Source organism: Mixophyes fleayi, chromosome 4 (assembly GCF_038048845.1).
Source record: "Mixophyes fleayi isolate aMixFle1 chromosome 4, aMixFle1.hap1, whole genome shotgun sequence".
Taxonomy (NCBI): domain Eukaryota; kingdom Metazoa; phylum Chordata; class Amphibia; order Anura; family Limnodynastidae; genus Mixophyes; species Mixophyes fleayi.
The window spans coordinates 287,971,093-287,996,573 of record NC_134405.1 but is presented as its reverse complement, the minus strand read 5'-3'; the positions used below and the strand labels follow the sequence as shown (position 1 = coordinate 287,996,573).

The following is a 25,481-nucleotide window of genomic DNA, read 5'->3' as shown; positions in this document are numbered from 1 at the left end:
CCGTCCGTCACATCTTCACCCTCAGTAGCCCACGTTCATGCCTCTCTTCTGCTATACAGTTCCGATTTTAATGAAAACTAAATCAGTGCCAAAGATTGCCATGACCCTTTTAAAAAGCCCAGTGAGGCTGAGTTTCGAAATATGGGCACCTAAACATAGTGGGGGAGGCGGGGTGAAAGAAGCTGGATTCTAAATAAAGGACAAGTTAGTTTTCACCATCCAAAAACAAGCTAGGACCCAGCATACATACTGTAGAGTAGACCTGTTACCATCTGAACAACTGTGTTTTTATCATTTATTAATAACTAAACAATTTCCTCAAACCCTCTCCCTGTTTAGCCAGGGATAATCTAGGACATAGTGCTGCCAGGATGTTTATCGGCTACTGAATGGAGCGATGGCATTATCCTATGCTCTCTCCCAGGCTGAGAGCACAGGACAGTGTCACCTGTTCTCAAATCATCCATTGCTCTGTGACATAATTCCATAAGATTGTGTAATCATAACTAGTTCTTCAGCACATCTATTATGAAAATCCCTGGCATTCATTACATCTTGCTTCGTTCTTTCAGATGGGCTTGTGGACTGCTTGGACCCAGACTGTTGTCTTCAAACAACTTGTCAGTCGAGTTTACTTTGCCGTGGATCCCGTGATCCTCTGGATATCATCCAGCAAAGCCAGTTGGGCTCACCAGCAGTGAAGTCTTTTTATGACCGAATCAAACTCCTGGTAGGAAAAGACAGCACACACATCATTCCTGGAGAAAATCCCTTCAACAGCAGGTACAAAATAGAGAGATTAATACAGATTTAGAGGATCTTGGGTAGTTGAAAGAAGATTCCTTTAGCAGCTGTGGTATCTTCTACAATAAAATAAATGTAATTACAGCAACATGTAACTCTCCTCCCTTGCTATTATCATGTCTTTTTATATTTTATTTACTGGTCACAACTTATGTGTTGGAAATATTTTAAGATTTCCTATGCATCCTGTTGACATCATTCTCCTGACATAAGGTGGCCACACGATGCAGTAATGTGCAGCTGATGTGATGGCGCAGCATGTGCAGCTCAAAAGTGACTGATGGTAACCTGATTGACATCAAATTGGCTTACTATCCGCATGTTAATAAATACAATCGGAAGATTATTGCACTTGCAGACTGATAGTTATCTCCTAACTGCTTTTGCGAACATGCCAAATAATGATCCAGGTGAATCAGTGATTATGGTAGAGAATCAGGTGCTCGTTCACGTTTGTGGCCAAATTGGACATAATGCTACAACTCAGTATAAGTGTTTAGCAGCAGGATTTAACTCTTGTTTCACCAAATAGATGAGATTATTGGTATCTGCACAAACACTGCCTCCTATTTCTATTTCTGCCTCTCTTTTTATATATATATATATATATATATATATATATATATATATATATATATATATATATTTTATATATATATATATATATATATATATATATATATATATATATATACATATATATATAGACATTTATATATATATAAAGAGTGAGAGAGAGTAAGAGAGAGTGAGAGTGAGAGAGATTCAACACCAGAAATTGCTATGATAGTTGCTGTACAGACTCGGATTAATGTGTACGATCAACAGATGCAGATCTATCACTAAGTCAAAGATTTTCTGATTCCTGACAAACATGTTTTACTGCATCTTAAAACGTTTTTTTTTACTGAAAGAACCAAATAATTTAAAACTGTAGCTGTCCATTTAGCCACAGATCATCGTCATTCCTAGCACAGTCCTGATCTTTGTGATCTGATGTATGAAAACAGGACTGCAATCAAACTAGTTTGAATCAAAAATCACATTAGGGGCAAAACGAAGAAACATTCTCATTTCATAGCTACTGACGCAAAGGCATAATTACATAGCTGTTACATGTTAGAACTTTATTTTCTGCAACTTGTCTATGTAAATCATTTATTTGCACAACAATTTCCATAAATACATGATTATCTACATTATGTAGATGACCGTACATTTGTGTATTGTGGCGAGCATACTTTATGCCAACATTATAAACAGTTTTCTACTTTGCTACTGGCCAGATGAATGGGGCACCTTTATTGAGTACATTAAGGGTTTGACTGCAAGTTTTGAAGATTACTTAAGTATTTTCATCAAACTTGCACCATCTAAGTAGCTTTGAAAGCTTGTTATCTAACACGACAATAAAAGTGCCATGCAATTCTAATTCTTCCTGTACTTTTCAGTTGCTAACACAGTAGGACTCCACCTGCTATCTTGGAGGGGAGGGATTAAAGAGATGCAATGAATGAATAGGATATTGGCATTTCCTCTATCTACATTTAGATAACTTACTGTTACAGTAATATGAATGTATACCCTGGAATCAATTAAAATGACTGGATCTGTGGGCAATTTTGGTCACACGTGTGCAGTGCCAAATTACACAGAGCTAGTGGCTGGCATTAGGCTCTACGTGTGCTGGTAGACATCAGCTAACCTGATTTCCCCTTGTTGCCTCAATTAGACACAAATATCTTATTTATTTGTCCTGATAATCTCAGTGATCTGTTAAAAAAAAGGTATAGCCATGCAAAAATTGCTACCCAAATAAAAACCCCACCAAAGCAGGCATTTCTACTTTGACATATATGATAATGTGCTTTCAAACGCTTGCCCTGCAAAAATTTCATATCTACATTAAAATTCTAATTATGATTGTTTTATTGTTTATCATTAGTACTCAGCAATATCAGCACACCGTGCTTTTAGAGTAGTTCTATTACTGAGAAAAATGGTTAGATAGATCCAGTTTATTGTGGCGATGAGATATCCTGCAGGGGATTTTGAACTGTCAATCTGAAGTCCAAGGTCAATTGAGATCACTCGGGTCCCTGGAGACCTTTAAGACCTGTTAAAGCTGGTAATAGCTTGGCAGCACTCTTTTCCTCCACCATCAACTCCTACTTAACTTGCTAAAGAAAGAAATACAAATTGATAGTTTTCATTGCAGGCAGAGAAAACTGCATAGCATTCCCAGAACATTATGTGAGGAAATAGAATAAAGGGAGGTTTAAGACTGAGCTTTTAGATGGTAATAGAATATTCCTACGTAGCTGTAGTGTAAGTGACCCACAATTTTCTTATTTTACAAGTGCATATTATAGATGAGCAAAATTTTCTTAACTTTCCCTTGAAATATTCACCTCGTTAGGTATTTGGCTGTAAAATTTCACAGGCAAATTTACAAAGACAGGGTAGAATGACATCCTGCTCATTGGCTAAGCAAAAGAGGGAATATGAAGACACCCTTGTGAACCAGCCTCTTCTGCTATGACACTCTATCTGCGTGAGATCTCTCTGCAATTTTACGGATCTCTACTATACACTGTAAAAATATTTAGGAATATTGCAGCGCTTACAGTTAAGATCTTGCAGAGATTTCACTGCTGTTTCAGCCATGGTATTGACTGATGGGGAGTAATGGTATAACAGTGTGAGACGCTAACTGCTTAGGATTGATTTCCAGGAGGGTGACAGGGATTCCATTATCTATGGCGAGGCGCTGGTCATTTTGATCCCTTTGCTTTAAGCTTGGCAGCCAGTCCAGGATTTCTAGTTGTCAAGAATTACTGCCTGTACAGAATTACCTTTAACTTATTCAATCTAACTTGAAAGCTGCCTACCAGCCAATTTGCCAACCTTGAAAGAAACAGTACTTTCCTCTATCAGCCTTTCTTTAGCTGTTACAAAGAAAACATGTTAATAATAGTAGACAATTACTTAAGACTATATGGCTGTAACGTAAAAAAATAGCAACATTTCCACCAACATTTTCCTTCAAGAGCAACATTGCCACCAAGAAAAGTGGGTATAGATTATCTCTGTAAAAAAGTTTTATTTTTCATTAATGTTATACATATATACATTTTAAGGAGCTTGCATTGTGTAGATGTCTGCTGTTCTTGACTTCCAGAGAAGGGTCTATGCCTCTCAAATGGGGGACCCAAATATAAATACCGCTCTTCCTCTCCATATTGTCTCTATAACTTATAGAAATAGTAAATACAATTATAAGGGTCCATTTTATAGTGAAAAAGAACAAGCTTTATGTAGCATGTACACTTAGCTACATCTAATTATACAATCTTAGTTGGAAATTTTCAGGCAATGCCTCAAAAGAATTAGTCAAAGCTCAGTCTGTACCCATCTAATGACCACGGCCAGTCCTGCCCCAATCTCAACAGGGCTGGATTGTGGGCGAGGAAGAATGACTGCATGGGCAAATAGTTGGACGCCCAGCTTTGGGGAGGTCAGCATGGTTAGGCCTCACGAATGTTCGAGCTGCAAAGGATTTTAAATAGGTTTCATGAGCTGACTTTCCCATGGTTTCCTTGTTACTCAGGTCCACAAAGTACATATACATTTGTCTGAGCCCCTTTTTTTCTTTTAAGGAAACTCACAATTTGACGGGGTTCCTGAAGTAGGTGCTCTAGGACTAGTAATGATACCATGTTGGGGATATGTTAATGAAGAAATGTGACCAAACCTATTATAAAGTAAAACAAGCTAAGGGGAGACTGAATGGATGGAGCATAATGTTATATTGCATTATATCTTTTAGTACTGTCTTCATTTACTCCCTTATGTAATATTTGCTATGTTTTGGAGACTAGTAAAGGATACCTGATCATTTAAGGGACATGTTCAAGTCTTGAATTTTTGGATCTATCTCTTCAATAGTCTTTTAAGTTCATCATAATTATATTTAACCTCTGCATTATGTTTCTGTACATATTGTGTTTGGGACTCTATATAGTAAGATGTGTTTAATGTCATCTTTTGACTTTTGAGCAGTGTTGAAAGTGTTAAAACCAAAGCGTCCCAATGTAGTTCTGTATGTGGCCCCCACAATAGGTATATGCCTAAGAACAATCTAATCAATACTGATCATATCATCTATGATCAAATATCTGGTCAGCAGATCACCACTGCCAGCATCTGTGTAGTCATCTGCCAACTACACTAAAACCCCCCCAGCCAATTGCCGAATGGTCAGATCTGGCCAGCTAACCATGTGTGTGTCCAAACTGGAATAGGATCATGTCTCTGAGATCTCAGGCTGCATTACAGCTTGGGTATTCTAATTATGTCATTGTTCTATATTTGCTTTGTAATTCCATTTTATGGGGGGTGGGCTGGTGCCTTCCCCATTGATGGAGGGGAGTAACTTTGGGCCATGTAACTGGGGCAAAGGACATTTGTGTGCACATACCTATGAATTAACCTTTTCCCATTCAAAATTTACAATTTACTAATATGGAGAATGGTACAGTATGAGTCATAATAAGAGTTGGGTACTTTGAATCGTTATTAAGACTACCACCACATAAGAAAAGGTGCTCATTATACTTCTCACATAGTTTTCAGTGTGTGGACACTGTTTTTGTTGATGTTCAGAGAAGAATAGAACATTATATTTTTGATTACAGGTAAGCAACACACTCACAGAGAATTACAGATTGATGTATGTTTTAATCTTTCAGCAGTTTACCAAATCATACATAATGTAAACCTGTAACTTTTGTTTTTAGAGAAATAGCCTTTTCCGTTTTTGTCTTTGCTTGCTAGCTGACCAATCAACTATAATTTGTCTGTGTCAATCACACATAAATAACATATTTTCTGAGGTAAGTCTCTGTACACAACAGGTTGCCTGAATAGGCTTTAGAATAAGAACAATGCAAAGAGTATAAACAGTGTATATCTTATTGCTTATTGCTTTCTTCTATTAATTGTTTGTATTTTAATTTTGTTTTTGCAGCCTCGTGTCACTAATTAGAGGACAAGTCATGACCATAGACGGAACACCACTAGTTGGGGTCAATGTATCTTTTGTGAAATATCCAAGATATGGATATACCATAACACGCCAGGATGGCACGTAAGTAATCTCCATCTTTGTGGCTATAGGTTTGCTCTTGCTTGCCTATTAAGAAAGAATATTATACAGGTCTCATGTAATTCACACACAAACTCAACTCCGAACATGACTTACATACTCTAAATATAATGAGTGTCTAATGTTTGTATGTAGTGTACCTGAAATCCTATCTGTGTATATCTACTAATTTATACAGAGAAGTATGTCCTTCAACTAGTTTCACTGTCAAGCCTCTAAATACAGAGTTATACAAGTCTGTTATCTCTGTAGATTTCCAGTCTTATACTAGAGAGTACAATTACTAGACTTATTATTATAAAGTCAGATTGTGAATAACTGTTGGAAAATAATAAAAAATTGTAAATCCTGTATTTTTAAATAAAATCCACCAAATGTTTTCCAATTTGTAACATAATGGAAAAAGACTGGTTTCTCTATGAAACCAACAAACATTAATGTTTTTGTTGTCTGTTCAGTTTTTATGTAGTATGGAATGTTTGTCATTATCTTCTTGTTTTGCAGCGTTTACTATCATTTTTGAAGAATATTTACAACATTTTGATAAACATGTTTGATAATATTACAATAATAATTTCTCCACTTATGAGAAATGGGCACATGGTTTGTGTTACAATTTTATGGATTGTAAACTGATAATTGAACCCCCAAAATGAAAAAGTTATCCTATTAAGCACTATTTAGTCTTAGCTTGACTTTACAATAAGTGTAATAAAGTACAGTATTCTTCCTCCTCATAGATAGCAAAGACGTCCCACAGCGAGAAATAGGATGCTTAGGGGTAAAAAAGCTGAAATGGAAAAGTATAGCATGTCAGTTAATTTTCACAGCTACAGATAACGTAGGCAGGGTTCGGAGTTTCAGCTCTTCCATTTCTGTTGTTAATCAATAAATTCTTGCTTAAACATGTACTATACCTTAATATATATTGTAATATTGTATATAAGGTTTAGTATCTCTGTATAAATAGAAATAAAATATTAATTTAATGGTTTTAGAAAACTTGATTAGCAGCATGACATGTATTAGACATGTCTGTATGTTTTCAAGTGTCTCTATAATGCACTGATGCCATTCATTGCAATCCTTGACTTTTACAGGCAGTTTCAATAAAATAATACAAAGGCAAAATGATGGTGTCCAGTTATGCCAGTGATGGGCCGCAGGCTCTTGGTGCCTTCACCTGTAGCCCCAGCTCCTTCCTGATTTAGTATTCGTTTGGTTTGTTATAGCTTATAAGACTTGTTTAAAATGCCTGATCTAATATTACAGATAGGTGTCTCTTTCTTCCTTTGATGTAATGTGTTATTTTAACTTGCTAGTTAGATTAAGGGTAACATGAGGCCCTTTCAAGGTTAGAGGGCCGCACCATGCAGCCCCCCCGCAGTGTATCAGGTTGCCCATCACTGCGTTAGGTATATGTTACAATTGATAATTGGATTTTTAACACTCCCCTTGTGCATTGGGTGGTGTGTACTGCTCTTCTCTGCAGAAAAGATTTTGGGTATATCATCTGTCCGTTCGGTAGATAATGGAGACATGTATAGTTCATCTGCATTTAGGACTCAGATGAAAATTAAAAGGAAAAAAAAACAGTACTTTATTACCATTTTAATAAATGATGTTTCAATATTTTTTATGCATTTCTTCCTGAAATAAGAGGAAGTAAATCTGTCAACGTGCTGTGTGAGAGGTTGGTGTTTTTCTGTGACAGCACAACTAGGGTCCTTGGCTGTCATGAGCTTAGTAGCGAGAGAGGGGATGCAGGCATAGATTGCTAGAGCCACGTCTAGGTGTTTGATATACTGTGGAGCTGGAGGGGAGTGGGTGGTGAGGAATACTGCATTCTCCTTCAATCAGAAATATCTTGGAAAAATATATTCATAAGAAATGCACAGTATTACAAAGTCTTCAATTGAAATACTGTGTTCTTTTTTTTTTTTCTAAAGTTTGATTTACTGAAGAAAGATGTGAGCTCTGAGAGATTGTGCCAGAGAAGGGGTGTGGCTGCCTGTCGTCCTTGTCTGCGCTCATAACAATACTGCTGATAATGTATTCAAAATATATATTATGTTAAATCAACTTAGTGAAATGACTGTAGTTTCTTTTGTGAAGCACTGATGTTTTTAGAAATTACATAGAAACACAGCAATTGGCAGAGCATAATGATTACTTGGCTCCACTATTGTACTCATTTAGTTTTCCATGCTAAGTAATCACTGAAAAGGAACAAACAGAGTTGATTTGTTCTTTATTTATTTTTTCACCATTTAGACTTGTCATTATAGTGTTAATGAGGAGATGGATATAGGGAAAATTATCTTGGTATGAATGGTATCGTATGATATCTAAAAATAATTTCTGTGAATAGACTGTGCCATTGCTTATCACAGCATATACTTCAATGTGTTAAAGGTGTAATCAACATAAGCAACATCAATCCTGCTCTTTTCCACTCACAGGATGACATACCTGGAGCTGGAACTGACATCCTCATATGTGTGGATGCAGTTTGGCCACAGTATTTATTGATTACATAACTGGAGCATGATCTGCTCGTATCCATAAATATGTAGCACTGAATATAAGTAACTTTCACTCTAACATATTCCCTTTAAAACTTAACCTTATTTAACTAACGGCCCCAAGTGTGTAGAGGACCTGGAGGTCTGATGTCAATAACCACCACAAAGTGCCTCAGAGAAGCCCAGGTTTTCTACTCAAAATGTCAGCCACACCAACACCATCATTCACTCGGGATATTGCCCTTGGGGGTACCATTTCCAAACCACTTTACCCCCCTACTGGGAAGGGGTAACCACATAATCAAGAAGAAAGCAAAAAGATTTGACCCAAATCTGTGCAGCCTCCTTTTCTTCAGTCCATCCTGCAGATAGATATCCCCATCTTATAACTTAATGTCCTTCATGCCCCTGATAAGGACCACAGATTTTTTCCCTTAAGTCTGTACATTTGTATTCTTGCTTGGTCCACGCATCTCTTTGCCACCATCATGAACCACATTGCTATGGTTTTGGAAACCGCACCCATTATTTTAACTGGTCCTTCACCATCTCCCTCATAGGTGCCACTACCACTTTTTCTTTTTTCACAGGCCTCCTGAGGTCACCCGTACGCTCCACCATGTCTCTGTACCTCTACCACATTGTCATCTGTCTCTCACATCTTCTACTCAAACACTTTCTCCTCCCTCCTTTTATTTAATATGTATATCACCAATCATGGCCTTATATACAATACAAAGTGATTTGGTTCCAATCTCCTGATATGCATTTTCATCTTTTCACTTAAACCCCCACCTGACATCTTCCATTGCTGCCCCAATCTGGAATGAGTGTGACCCATACTCTGCCCCTGATGCACCCAGCTTACCCATACACTATCTGAAAATAGATTTAAACTGAAAATGGGACAGAAAACTCCTACTCTCATTTTGCAGCAATGGACACTCTCACGCAAGACATAAGCAATCCTATTCTCTCCAACATGATAAGGGGCACATCTGTCAGTCTTGTGCTGCAATTAGGGAAAAATGCAAATCTGTAAGCTTTTGTGCAATTAATTTTAGACGCCCTTAAAAACAGATGCAAAGGTTCCCCGGACTGCTGCACCTCACACCACTGCTGCCCAGTAGTACCTGTTACCTGCAGACAATCTCCCCTTTTCTCAATGACTCAAACAAGGTAGAGAGAAATCCAATCAGAAAAGCTTTATTTCAAACTCTGAGGAGCATATCTGGACTGAATCAACCCCTATTGATATTATGTTTTCAAGAGAGACCGGTCTCCTCACATCACTTATTGCCTTGTATTTTCCATAACCCTTCCAGGCCTGGCCACTGTAAAATCATTTGTCAGGTCTTTTATTTCTTGACAGTTAAACAGAATGACCAATCTAGCCAAACAGTGGTTCACAGAGGCAAGCTCAGTTTCCTTTGAGAGCAAGGGCTAGATTTACTAAATGACGGGTTTGAAAAAGTGGAGATGTTGCCTATAGCAACCAATCAGATTCTAGCTGTTATTTATTTAGTACATTCTACAAAATGATAGCTAGAATCTGATTGGTTGCTATAGGCAACATCTCCACTTTATCAAACTCGCAGTTTAGTACATCTAGCCCCAAGACTCTTAAAAACCAGCGCTATAATCCTTAACTCTCTTGGTTATTAGAAAAGCCACCCAACTGTGCCACCCAGCGCTGCCACTCATTCCATAATGTACCATCTACTCCCCAATTGCTCTCCACCAATGACTTTCCTACCGCTGATTCTGAAACCCCAGCAGTGAAAGCCATGTTTGTCTGCCTCAGGCACCAGCTTACATATCTTGTCTATTTGGAATTGAGTTAATGTGTGAGCTACACCATTCTCTCCCCTGGCATGTGGTTTGCATAAAAGAAAATGTTCTCCTTTAAATACAGAAGTGTTGCTACAAGTTAGTTAAGGAATGCTGAAGAAGATTATTAATAGAAGGCTATGAGTAGCCATGACCACACTTATTATCACAGGGAGATCAAACTCCATACGGAAAGCCACAGCTCCACCACCACCACTATTGGAAACCATTCCAGCAGCATATTTGTCAACTGCACCCTGATGCACTCCATGTTCCCTTTACCATTACACCATTTACAACTACACTACTACTAGCACGTGTAAATGTTTGTCACCGCAAACTACAGTCTGAAAACACTCCTCTCCTTCCCTTTATACATAACCCACTAGGTGCCTAATCCAATTATCCTCATGTTATCAAGATTTTCAATATGTTTTCTTTTCAGGTTTGACTTAATAGCCAATGGCGGAGCTTCCCTAACTCTTCACTTTGAGCGAGCCCCTTTCATGAGCCAAGAGAGGACTGTGTGGCTGCCATGGAACAGCTTTTATGCTATGGACACCCTTGCAATGAAGACAGAGGAAAACACCATTCCTAGCTGTGACTTAAGTGGCTTTGTGAGGCCTGACCCAGTTATTATCTCTTCTCCTCTTTCCACCTTCTTCAGTTCGTCACCCAGACGGAACCCTATCGTTCCAGAGACACAGGTATTCAATCTGACGCAATGCATTTCACGTACATAAAACAAAAACCATAAGAATAAAGCATTTTGCAATATACACCTGAATACTTACCATTTCAGAGTAGGTACGTTTACGGTTTCAGAGGGATCACATTCCTGTTTATTTCACTTGAAATGCAGAGGTTCAGCTGGAGGTTCGCATTACAATGTAGTCTCTGCAGAATTGCATTTTCTAAAGATACATTAAATCTTAAAATGCTCAGGGTTAGTACAAAAAGTCATACACAGATAATAAGAAAAAATATATATATTCTTTTGTAATTCAAGTTTATCATTTATCTTGACCAGTATATTACAAAGTAATCTATACAATCTCCCAACTTTATAATACTTTTTTTTATCCAGGAGAAAAGATACAGCCAAATGATTCATAGGCACAGAAAAATGGCAACAAAATGACTATATATACAGGAGAAAGTGTTTGATCGACATTGTTAATTTTGTTGCTCCTTGTCTAACCCTTGTTTGCATGGATGTGTTTCCTCCATGGTACCTAATTCATGATGCCCTAAGTTTGACCCCCTGGTTGCAGTTTAGGCTTTCCTATACCAGAGTATTTTGGGCTGAGGTGAACAAACAAACACATGCAGATAAAATATAGATGGGACAGATAATGTGGTACACAAATACAAATGTGTGGATGGACAGCAGGCCATCATTTGTGGTGCATGAATTAGGAAGCTTTTATTTACAGAGTGATTTATGTACAAGCTCAAGATCTCCACATAGAATCCTCACAATGTGCCATCCAGGTTTAGGTTTCTAAAGAGTGCTCATACTCTCAAAGCAACACATGCTCTTCCATACTACTTGACTTTCTTTCCTCTGTCTCTCTACCCCTCTCTCTTTTTTCCTCTGTCTCTCTACCCCTCTCTGTTTTTCCTCTGTCTCTCTACCCCTCTCTCTTTTTCCTCTGTCTCTCTACCCCTCTCTGTTTTTCCTCTGTCTCTCTACCCCTCTCTCTTTTTCCTCCGTCTCTCAACCCCTCTCTGTTTTTCTTCTGTCTCTCTACCCCTCTCTCTTTTTCCTCTGTCTCTCTACCCCTCTTTCTTTTTCCCCTGTCTCTCTACTTCTCTCTCTTTTTCCTGTGTCTCTCTACCGCTCTCTCTTTTTCCTCTGTCTCTCTACCCCTCTCTCTTTTTCATCTGTCTCTCTACCCCTCTCTCTTTTTCATCTGTCTCTCTACCCCACTCTCTTTCATCTGTCTCTCTACCCCTCTCTCTCTTTCCTCTGTCTCTCTATCCCTTTATATTTTTCCTCTGTCTCTCTACCCCTTTCTCTTTTTCCTCCCTACCAGAAGTTCTGTCTCGTCCCACTCCAAGAGCATTACATACAGACTCCTATGTGTTGCATTTGGAAGTTAGCCTTATGGACAGTACTGTATGTTATATAAATATTTGTGATTGGATAGTGTGTCCTTGTTTAGTAATGTGACCTATAAATAACTGGATACAAGAAGCAGACCTGTATTTACAGTTGGTGTTCCCCTTAATTAATATAAATAAATAGTTTTGCCTCAACTTGTAATTTATTTCCTCTGGTAATCTCTGAGATTACTCTATGCCTATGTAGCATATATACTGCCAAGGCCAACCCTCAACTTCACTAAGTGACGGTTGATAAATATATGAATGTGGCGACTAGGGAAGCCCTGCGCTGTCTTAAGCAACTTATGTTAAATGTTCCGAATAAATAATTGCTTGCAGAACAGCCATAGTTCATACAGAGTTTGCATGTTTGAATGACACGGCTTCCATCCACCATTACCTAGCACACATAACACAGCTACTTCTCCAGCACAGCACATTATGTATAATTGCTTCATTCAATCCCTTACTCTCTTTTTAACTCCAGCATTTATCTTTATTCCACTGCCTATTATTACTATTAGAGAGTTAAGATCCAGTCCTGCCCCAGAGAGATTTACTAAGGAGAAATGTGGACATATCGCTCCACCAAATAGACAACCATGTTCCAAGAAACAGCACATTTATTTCAGTACAAAACAACTGCAAAAACCTATGCAGGGGTAAAAGGTTTTTAATATTTTAATGATACATTCTGTTTCTATATACTTATGTACGATTTATGGAAAAGGTTAAGTAATTATTCTAAGAATCAACCTACATCGCTAGTAATATCAAAGAAGGATTGGTATTTTTGTAAATCACAGTTTTGAGAAGCTCTATATTATTTTTACTAAGTTCCTGTAATATGTGTTTTTTTGTTTTGTTTTGTTTTTAGGTACTTCATGAGGAGATAGAGATGCCAGGCTCAAACTTGAGGCTTTGCTATCTGAGTTCTCGGACTCAGGGTTACAAGTCCTTATTAAAGATCACTATGACCCAGTCTACGGTCCCACTTAACCTTCTTAAAGTACATCTGATGGTGGCAGTTGAAGGACATCTATTCCAGAAGACATTCCAAGCGTCACCAAATTTAGCCTATACATTTGTCTGGGATAAAAATGATGCCTATGGCCAAAAAGTGTATGGACTGTCAGATGCCGTAGGTAGGTGTCACTCTTGAAAGAGTTAATGTTTTATAAATAAGGAAAGAGACTTTAAAATGCATTAAAATAAATTGTCATTGTTGCTTTATCCCCAGCCAGTTGTATTTAGGCTTACTTACGTCAGTCTTACCTTCTCATACAGAAATGTGTATGTTCTGAATCTAGAGCCACATGTCTATGAACGCTTGTGGTGTAGAGTTGAAATATCCCATTCCAATAACTGGAACTGCTTTTCTTTAACTTCTTTTTAGACTATAAGCTTTGGAATGGCAATTATAGAGCACACATGGCTTTTTGTACTTACATTAATTTTATTTTAAAAGACATCTAAAGCTACAAAAATAATATTCGTAATGATACAGTCATTAAGCGTAATGTGAAAACCAGTCCAATTCAGAATTTTAGTCCATAATTTGGATGATCTTTTGCATTGCAAAAAATAAAAATATAAAGCTAGTTTAAATCTTGACAACGTTACCCATTTTCTGGATAACATGCACATATAATTACCCCCTTTCTGGCATCCATATTTAACGTTACAGATTTTCGTATTTTGTTCCACAGTTACTTTTGTCATTTTGCAATGTCCTATGGTGGGCAAACCTTGACCTAAGCACACAGCTGTTTTTATTATTTCAACAAGTTTAAATTGTAGAATTCTGTGGACTTCATTGACAAAGTGCACTGGATATGCAGTGCAAGATGTCTTGGTTTGGCTTGTTTTCCTTAGTATATGTAGGTTGTAAGCATGGTGTATTACAGCAAATCTAAGTTAGCCTTTGTGCCCCATGATGCTACTGTCCATAGTTATGATGACATAAATGCCAGACTGACAGGCGGAAGCCTTTTTTTATGCCGAGCTCCACCCTTGGCCCATCTGTTGTAGCTTTTTCAAACACAAATTTAATTGATAACCAGGGCTTGATCAGAACATTCTTAAGTGATTATGTTAATAGCCCATTCATTTAGAAGATTTTGCTTTTCCCTGTAAGTCCCAAGTTAGAATAAAACGAGCAAGCAAAAGTTTGCAGGTGCTGACAAGTATGTTTAATCACTTCTCTAATCATTTTTTAAAAAAAAATCTTCCATATTAGTCTTTCATTCACATCTACTTCTATGACCACAAACACAGCAAAGCCGTTCATGGCTCTTTCCAACCTGACAGCGATAACAAGATATTATTGTGAAATTCCACTTAAGACCTTTGGGGAGAGAGCATCTCCAAATTACAGCTTCACAAATTAATTGGAAAGGAAAATGAATTAAGATATATATTTATGATGTTAAAACCTCCGAAATTGCCATTAGATCTCTTCTTTAAGAAATTCAGATTCAGCGCAGCCACTGTGTAGAATACAAAAGTACAAAGAACAGATAGCATCATTTATCACCATACTGCAAATGTTCTAAGCAATTGAAAGAAGATGAACTATTAAACTGTGAGCGTAAAGAAAAAAAAAAAAAGGAGCGTCAGTCCTCCATTATTCAAAATGTTCTGATTTATATATTATCTTCTGTTATATTATTCAAAATGTTCTAGCTTATGTATTAGCATCCGTTTCTGTTGTGGCCTTTTCGAGTAGCATCTATTTTCTGTCATTTACAATAATTAGAAAGTTGTGGTTTGCGCTAATATGTGTTGTTTTTTTCTTTGTCATATTTACAATTCAGATGTTTGATTGTTGTTTGGCTGCATTCGTGAGATTAACAATTTGCATTGTGCTTGCTTTAGTGTCTGTTGGCTTTGAATATGAAACGTGTCTCGGCCTTATTTTATGGGAGAAGAGAACAGCAATCTTGCAAGGATTTGAACTGGATCCCTCAAACCTAGGCGGCTGGTCGTTGGATAAGCACCATATACTAAATGCTAAAAATGGTGAGTTTATGATGTTGTTGTTGTTATTATTATTATTATTGTAGATTTGTAAGCTGACACAGTGCTACGCACCGCCGTACAGTAGGGAAACCAGTACATATGTTCTTTCATAAGATGACTTTTGCCAGTGCTGTGTGTATCGTGCGTTCTGTCACAGGGGTAGGGATAATGTTTTCTGCTGTCTGCTGCAGCATATTTCAACATATAACAGAGCAGTGTTACTACATGAGGCCCAATGATAGCATAGAGATGAGGTTTGACTGTGTTGATTATGTATGTGAATGTCACGTTAACCTATTTGTACGCAATCTAATTAAGTGCCAAATACAGAAGAGAGAATAGTGCCTTAAATGTGTTAGTATTAAAATTGAAAGTCACATTTTCCATATAAAATTTAATGTAATACAAACACACCCTACATCCGTCAATTGCCGCTTTACGAATTCAGTGAAAAAAATCTTCTTTCTTATAGATGTCCAAATGGAAATGACACATTAGAAGTCCGAATAGCTGCAACTTGATATAATATAGCTTCATCACTAATAAATTAAGTACTATTATGTTCAGGGGTCAATACACAAACAGCCAATCGCAAGCGCTTAGATAATCTTGCTGCCATCATCGTCAGTGCATATCCTAACACTAGGGACTAGATTTACTAAGCTGCGGGTTTGAAAAAGGGGTGATGTTGCCTATATCAACCAATCAGATTCTAGCTGTCATTTTGTAGAATGTACTAAATAAATAAAAGCTACAATCTGATTGGTTGCTATAGACAACATCCCCACTTTTTCAAACCCGCAGCTTAGTAAATCTAGCCCCAGGCCTTCGAAAGCTACACCTCCCAAGTAGCCCTGTCAAATTACGTGTTCACGCCCTCTTATACCCTAATCCCCCCTTTCCTATTTGCAAAGGGGCCACAAGTACTAAGTATGGATGTATTGTGTTTATGCATACACAGTAAGGAAATGTGTATATCTACCACCACATCACGTACAGCTCTTACCGGCCCAACATGCAGAAAACTAGAGCTACTGAAGGCAGTGCAGAGTTTACATTCACCCATGACTAAGTAATACTTGAAAAACACATTTAAAAATAGGTTGTGCCTTGTTCTAAAATTTTGAACAGTACATTAATATTTTAGAAAGCAATGGTTGGACTTTGCCCATCATAAACCATTCATCCTATTTCACACTACCACTATAATATATTATATTGGTAAAAGCACAATGCACGGAAATCACATTAAGATACATCATTAAAACCTGTGTAAATTCTGCATTAGTTCCCATGCGTTTGTTACCCATCTTATCCAGTGCATATATGTTGATGAGTCCTCAAGTGCTGGTAACTACTATAGCCGTTGTTTCCTCTTTTATAATAACTGATTTGGCAAAGGGGAAAATAACTATTATAATTACAAGTTTAACCACGGTATTCATGTTCCTTTATCCAACACCCAAGAAGGGACTCACATATTTACATATAATTGGCTATGTTAATTCCAAAGTACCAGACTGCAGTCACCATTTCCCTACTTTAATTTTACCTCCAGGCAGACTATTCAGCTAATTATGTGTAGTATTATACTATTCTAGTCTTAACTGTTGGAATATTGTAAAGTCAGACACTGTAGTGCTCACTCATGACATATTAATGTAATGGTGTCAACTATAATTGTGGTTTTATGGAGGTTTGAGGAGTAGCTGGTGGGTATAGCTATACTTATTGGATTCTAAGTGACATTTAGGTGTTAATTTACTTCCCCACTGTTTTGACTAAGGACATTATTTTCAAAGTAGTTTTTTTCTTACTGCACATCTGTGTATAAAATCTCAGGATAAACTCTTAAGCTTTTACTGTAGCTCTACGGTTCAATCCCAGCTGCTGTTTCCTCTTCCTAACCAAACACAATTATTTTCTAGCCATAAAAATGTCACAGGACATTCGGCTGTTTCATTGTTTTAATTAAGTAGTAGTGTCCACAATTTAACTAACAGGTTACAAATATCATATTGTTTGACAGTATCTCCTCGCCGCATGAAGTTGTACTATTGATATTCTACACTTTCTCTTTTCAGTTTGCTCTGTCTTCAATATTTCAATCATTCCCATTTTATCTTGCTAGGCATCCTGCATAAAGGCAGTGGAGAAAATCAGTTCCTTTCACAACAACCTGCTGTCATTATGAGCATTATGGGTAACGGGCGTAGGAGAAGCATCTCTTGCCCGAGTTGCAATGGTCTTGCTGAAGGTAACAAGCTATTGGCTCCAGTGGCTCTTGCAGTTGGAATTGATGGAAGCCTCTTTGTGGGAGATTTTAATTATATACGACGCATCTTCCCCTCCAGAAATGTCACCAGTATTCTGGAACTTCGGTGAGAATTTAATGTTGACATAAAAGTTAGCTGGAATGTCAGACAGCATGCTTTTATTAATATGAATTTTATAGTTGACCTGACACAACTCAAAACTACTAAGGTTTTAGGTTGTCACAAACTAAATACAATTAGACAGTGAAGTATTGTAATTGTGTGTTATCCCACAAGAGATGTTAAGTTACAAATACAGCATTTCTGCAAAGAAGAAATAATACTCGCTATTCCCTGATTAAAATATTCTGCATTCCTCCACTGAAGGGTTTACAAAAGGGTATTTCCACAGATGGGAGAGTCCTTTGGTATATTAAAGAGCAATGTGTTACTGGCCTCTTCATCAGTGAAGGAGAAAGTGACACTTTGAACAGATGTTTTGAGCTTTGCTAATGTCCTATGGACTGAGAATGACATTTATCTCTGTCAGAAGACAATCCATTAAGTTTACAGCACATTTACTTGCTGTACATGATTTGTGTTGCTTGTTTATTCTATGTTGCCCTCTGCAGGATTAAAATGTCATTTTATGTCTTTGAAGATTTATTTTTTGTCTATTGATTTATCATATCTTTTTTTTTTTATGTATAAAAGTCATCCATGTTGTGCAGTAATAGCAATGAGCTAGTATTTTCCTGATTGTTGAAAATGAGGACACTCTATTTAAATATTTTTTTTTATTACTATCAGTAATAAATCCTGATACATCCCTCAAGAATCCTCAGTCAGGACTTATAAATGGACAACATTTTGATTTTCTCAATGACTTTCACAATGTTGGTGTAACATAGCTGAATAGATCCAGTGCAGTGTTGGAAGTACCATATTGCTATAGAACGAGGGACTTTCACAGGATATTGGGGCTGTGGAAACCTTACTTGAGAGAGGAAACTCTCCCCATTGAATGCTGTATGGATATCCAGGAGTTGAGATTTGGCGTCATTTCTACAAAGTCAGACAGTGTGTCCTGGGTGAAAGTACATAACAGTTTACTGATATAAATCCTGTCCAATACACAGTACTTGTCAACAGGGGCAGACTGGGCTGGGGGGTAGGGTGCACCTGCCCCCGGGCCAGTCCCATAGTGGGCTACCTTGGGCTGGGTCACTGGGCCACCTGCATTTTTTTCCCCTTTAAAATAGGCTGCTGAGTCGAGTCTTGTCCCCGGGGGTAAAGTTTGCCAGCCCTCCCTTGCTTGTAAATGACTATGATGAAATTAATGGATTACTGGTTTACCAATAGTACTGATAGTGATGGGGTTAATGAAACATTTATATAGTGTGCATCACATTGGTGGAATCGCTTTGTGTGTGTTTGTAACATAACACTCTACGAGTGTGGGATGTTTTATTACTCACTCTCCATTCCCCGGATGTGTTATTGGGGACACATTGGATTCTTGTTCCATATGTGGTCACTAGTTTGTGATAAAGCAGAGGTTATACACACTTCAGTACTAGCTTTGTCCTTTCAGTTGTGCCATCACTGTTGATTGCATATATTATTGCAATACATGTATAATACTTAACCCATATCTGGAATATTTCTTTATCAAAAAGTTACAGTACAATTTAACGGATTTAAACTATGTATATTACAAAATGTACATTTATTTTGAGGGATACAGTTTGCTCCTTAAAACCCTGACAGAAAAAAATGGTCATTACCAATGCAGAGAAACACTATTGTACGCACTTTTCAGCTACTTCTTGTCGCCATTTAAAAGTAACATTTCAAGCTGTCAACTTTTTCCTGTTATTAACTCAGATTACTCTATATTTTCAGTTGTCTAATTGCCTAATCATAGGAAGCTTGTTTAACACCACTGCGCAAATTATCTGTAATTTTACAATCTAATCAAATAATTGCGTTATTCATTGTATTCTACCTTTCTTTGCCCTTTCTGAATTTGTCTCTTTTCTCTCTCTTTCTTGTATGCCATTCATTTTCTTGCTAAAGAAACAAAGACTTTAAACATAGGTAAGGCTGCAGACATGAAATACACAATGGTGTGTTTCCTTTTGTCCATCTTGTGTCAATACAATGAAATGTTTGTTAAATGAGGGATCACTGCTGTTAATGACGGTTCCACTACTTCCACAGATACCCATTGTTTTGTATGTAATTTGAGTTGTAAAGTCGTTTCAAACCATTGTCATTGTCCATTATTACATTACATGCTCAGTACAACAAACATATAATTGTGCTATTCCAACATTTTCCACGGTGATTTATTTCTGCTATTGCTTCAACTGTTTTTATAAAGTACATAAACCTGCTAAATGGGAGTCGTTTAATTCATAAGTAATTAATTTACTGTTAAAGGTATTATTTCTGACAGGGAAAGTACATTGGCAACATATGTGCTAATACAGTAAATCCATACTATTCACGTCCTGATTGATATTCTCTGCTGGCTGTGTCTTTGCATACTGATGACATATGATATGTTTTGGTACTTTTCTGCATGCATATTGCTATACAGGAAGTTGAAACGGAGGTATAGTAGAAAAAATGATTTCAGCCCACCATGCAGTTATCCTTGTGAACCCTAATGAAGATAAAGAGCATGAATAGGAAACATTTTCCCTTAAATGGTATTGTTGCCTACACGGAGGAGTGCAGCCTTTTTGAGAATGCAGCAATAAGGCTCCTGATTGCATAGGCAAACAGAGGGGGGTTTCCAAGTGCCTGGAAACCCCCTCTCTAAGCCTGGGGCATTGTATAATTCTGCTCGAAACGAGAGAGCTGCATGCACCTAGCAGCAGTGCACGCTGCATTGCCCATGTATATTATGGGGACAGGGAGAGTTGGAGAGCAGCCAAGCACTCTCTAAAATTATAGCCACGCCCCCATGCATGCTGGTCACGCCCACTGGTGGCGTAGTGTGGAAACCTCCCCTCTGCAAATCCTGTGTTTGCCCCTGGATTGCTAGCCTGTATTCTCATTGAAATGGCTGACTCCACTGTGTGGAAGGAGTGATAGCTGCTCTTCTTTGGAATAGATTTCCAGGACGTAAGGTGTTAATATATACCCATCTTTAGGTTGAAAAAGTAATCTGTAAATGAATTGTATAAAATGTAAAGAGATGTTTAGCGCCAGCAGGAGCAGCGCTGAGTAGAGTTCAAGGCACACTGCGGCGGTCATAGAACACTCCGCATTCATACTGCCCTCTATGTGCAGGCAGATGCCAAATTTGATATGTGGATGATCAAAGTGCCACCTGCCTAAAGCAACAGTCTAACTTTCTACTGGCTGGGGGACGGCCCCTCTTCTCATAAAGTTACATCTCTGCTTCAATGATCCATTATTTTCTGCAGTATTCTGAAATGTGTAAATTGTATGCAAAATGACAAACACAATATTTTCACATTAATTGTACAAGACACACAACAAATATTTTTTAGGAGAACTTCTAAATTTCGGACATTTTTTATATATATTTTTTTATTTTTTTATAAAGCATGTTATACAGATAAATTGTAACCAGTTAATATACAGCCGTTTTGTGTTTTTGTTTAGTTTTTCTTCTACTTCTCTGCTATTTAGCCGTGTTAGATTTAAAGTCTGATTACTATGGTTAAATGGAACAGACTTTCTCTGATCATTTAGCAAACCTTTCACTTAACTAAATACAGGGAGTGACATTATCACTGAGCTACTCCTTCAGCTTAATTAACTCCAATTTTTCTGGAACAGATGGTTTTACTTCTACAGTAGTTTTTAAGTCAGATCCACAAGCATTTGATAATTTGTTGTATTTTTATGTACTGAATTGAAAGCTTATAGTCCCAAAATGTGATGTTGAACATATAGGGCCTGATTCATTAAGGCACGCAAAACCAACGTAAATTGTGTTTTTTATAAAACGCAAGTAAATCAGGCATACGCAAGTGAATCTGAAGAGACGTCTCTTGTTTGATAGACACAATTCGATGCAGGGTACATCCAACACATATGTGGAATATAAAGTACTAGCAGAACGCACAGAAAAAAAAAATATTCAATAATAAGGTGGATATAAATAGCAAAACATTAAAATATATATATATATATATATATATATATATATATATATATATATATATATATATATTTCCATACTATACATCTATTCTGATGTTTTTTATGTCTACTGTACATAAAATAAATTTTTAGTTGCTCCCGATTTCAAAAACATAATCATCTATTTATTTATATAGCACCACTAATTCCACACCTTCTAGCATGCATACACAGCCGTCATCACTAGTAATCAGCACGTACACCTGCGCTGTATCTGCTGCAAGTGATACGAGAGAAAATCAAGTACCTTAGAGATGACCAAAGCTTGACTCGGACTTTGCTGCGTGCGCTCCAGTTTGGCACACCCTTACTGTACATTGACTACATGCATGCACACAGTCCGCTCCCTGTTCCGTCCAAGAAATCCTAGGCTGTAGTAAGGGTCCTTTGCACTAGAAGATGAATTGGATGTTGCTGCATCCACTGGTATATGATCCAGTTCTGGGCATGCAATGAGCAATTTTATGCAAATTACAGCATGCACCGGGATTTACATTCCTTAATTAATCAGGCCCCATAGTGTACAAACTGAGGTAATTGTCTCTCCTTTTGAATTATTGTTAGTACCCTGCATTTTGAGACTTTAATTTTAATGTACTGTTGATTCATGAATTATTTTGACCATTTCAGTAATCATATTTCAAAAGGTAGATATCTTGCTGGGATCTAGTGTCACAATTGCATTGAACTGACATATACAGGGACCTTAATTTATGCCACATTGAACTTATATGAAATCTTGCTTTTGAGAAAAACAAAAACTAGACAAACAGCCAACAAAAAACAGTTCTCACACCCTACATATAACATATCTAATATACATTACTAACAAAGAAGTAACTTGTAGACATTGTGACTGTAATGCAACTAGTTACACCTGGGCTCCCTTCCATTGCTAATGTAGCACCTACCAGGTCTTGCTATATTCCAAAACAATGCCCAACATTGTAACATACTACGTACAGATTTAGCCATCTGACACAGTTGCTTATGTTCCTTTTATCGTCAGGAGCTGCTATATTTAATGCTACCAGACAAGTGGGTCCATAGAGATATGGGCTATCTTCTGGGTTCTAAGGCCCTGATACTGCCACACTCTATAGGGGTTGTCTGTGCTGCTACGGCTACATTCACAGCCATGACTTCAAATGGCCCTAACTAAATTTTCTTCTTCATGAATTTGTAGCACATATATTGTTACAGGAAAATAATGTTTTATGTGATTCCTTGAAACACCTGAGTAGTGATACAAAAGAGGGGACTGCGCCTAAATCCATTTCCGAGAAGTACTACTCCCCAATATAGAATATATATTCATAATTCTACATATAGAATATATATTGTGATACACATGGTGTAAAAAGTTTCCCAAACAAAAAATGTCCTTACCTACTGTACTTACATCTTGCATTTGTATGGCTAGTGATGAATGGCAAACTACTTGTAGAAGACTAATGTGTTTTTAACACTAATGAATAACCATCTAGGGCTTGATGTAGATTAAATAAAAGTAATTAATAGGACAATGTAAAATGTTTGGAGAGTTAAACAAACAAGAAGCATAGAGCAATATGACCAGCCAGTAACCACCACAGAAGACTGCTCAGCTCTGATAACTGCACCTCAAACATGCATCGTGTGCACAACTGAGAGCTTCGCCTGTGGCATAATGTGATTAAATGAAAACATGGGAAAATTAAGGCAGCATGCATGGACTAATGTGGTGGAATTAAAGACATCTACCACGTCTTTTTTAAAATGGATGTGATTTTAAGTGATTTACAGCTACTGTAACAGTAAATTAACGCCTTTTCCCTCTCTGTTTCAACATATGCTTCTTTCACGAAACTTTCCATCAACTGACCAGCAAGGCTAAAAAGATAGTTCAAGTAGAATTAATTACAATTTGCATTTGATGAAGCGATGTAAGCACAGATGTTCAATGTTACATTTCAATGGCAATTTGATGAGAGATTAAGATTGGATTTCACACTTTTGTTTTGGATTAGCAGATGGTTGACAGAAATAGATGCCGTCTTTTTATGAGAAACCAATTGGGGCAGAGGTCTTGATCCAACAATTTACTGACCAGTTTCTGCTCATGTCTCTCCACTGACTTCCTGCAGCAATCAGGATAGAAGTGCTAGGAAACTTTACTTTGTCAATTACTATGTAGTGCAGCCATAATGTCGCTGAAGAATCCAGAACAACATTATTATTAAAATAAAGTTTTACTATTTTTTTATTCAAGTAATGTTTTTTGAATTTCTATATGAGTTTCTGAAATTCTTACCATTCATATTATAAGCACATACAATGTATCATCCACTATCATTTTGAAAGAGTTCTCTGTGTCTTATATATATAGTGGTCGAAGTGGAAATTTAGGAGTATCGGTATGTAGATTTAAAAGTGGCGGTACGGACTTTTAGAAGTGCCGGTTTGGACATTTAGGGGTGGCGGTACGGACATTTAGGGGTGGCGGCACGGACATTTAGAAGTGGCAGTATGGACATTTAGAAGTGGCGGTATGGACATTTAGGAGTGGCGACATGGACATTTAGAAGAGGCAGTATGGACATTTAGAAGTGGCAGTATGGACATTTAGAAGTGGCGGTATGGACATTTAGGAGTGGCGACATGGACATTTAGAAGTGGCAGTATGGACATTTAGAAGTGGCGGTATGGACATTTAGAAGTGGCAGTATGGACATTTAGAAGTGGCGGTATGGATATTTAGGAGTGGCGACATGGACATTTAGAAGAGGCAGTATGGACATTTAGGAGTGGCGGTACGGACATTTAGAAGTGGCGGTACAGACATTTAGGATTGACGGCATGGACATTTAGGAATGGCGGCATGGACATTTAGAAGTGGCGGTACGGACATTTAGGATTGGCGGCATGGACATTTAGAAGAGGCAGTATGGACATTTAGGAGTGGCGGTGCGGACATTTAGGAGTGGCGGTACGGACATTTAGAAGTGGCGGTACGGACATTTAGGATTGGCGGCATGGACATTTAGGAGTGGCGACATGGACATTTAGAAGAGGCAGTATGGACATTTAGGAGTGGCGGTGCGGACATTTAGGAGTGGCGGTACGGACATTTAGAAGTGGCGGTACGGACATTTAGGATTGGCGGCATGGACATTTAGGAGTGGCGGCATGGACATTTAGGAGTGGCGGTACGGACATTTAGAAGTGGCAGTACGGACATTTAGGAGTGGCGGCATGGACATTTAGGAGTGGCGGCACGGATATTTAGAAGTGGCAGTATGGACATTTAGGAGTGGCGGTACGGACATCTAGGAGTGGCGGTACGGACATTTAGAAGTGGCAGTATGGACATTTAGGAGTGGCGGTACGGACATGTAGGAGTGGCGGTACGGACATTTAGAAGTGGCGGTATGGACATCTAGGAGTGGTCGGTATGGAAAATGCAAGTGAATGAAATCTGATAGTGTTACAATGAAGGTAGTAGCAGAAGTGGCGATATGGCATACCACAGTATATTAGACACTTCAACCACTGTGTTTATACATATAGATCAGGACTCTGTTAGATGAACAGCACATATCTTGT

General features: G+C 37.8%; 1 protein-coding gene across 1 annotated transcript in view; it reads left to right on the top strand.

The window, feature by feature from the left end:
- The window catches only part of TENM2 (teneurin transmembrane protein 2), a 785,744-nt gene that overhangs the window by 713,503 nt on the left and 46,760 nt on the right, over nt 1-25,481 (top strand). Inside the window, exons 14-20 of the mRNA XM_075209829.1 lie at nt 573-783; nt 5,834-5,953; nt 10,772-11,033; nt 13,313-13,580; nt 15,313-15,456; nt 17,588-17,837; nt 19,791-19,811. Coding sequence (XP_075065930.1) covers nt 573-783; nt 5,834-5,953; nt 10,772-11,033; nt 13,313-13,580; nt 15,313-15,456; nt 17,588-17,837; nt 19,791-19,811 — 1,276 coding nt within the window. The remainder of the gene's footprint in view (nt 1-572; nt 784-5,833; nt 5,954-10,771; nt 11,034-13,312; nt 13,581-15,312; nt 15,457-17,587; nt 17,838-19,790; nt 19,812-25,481) is intronic.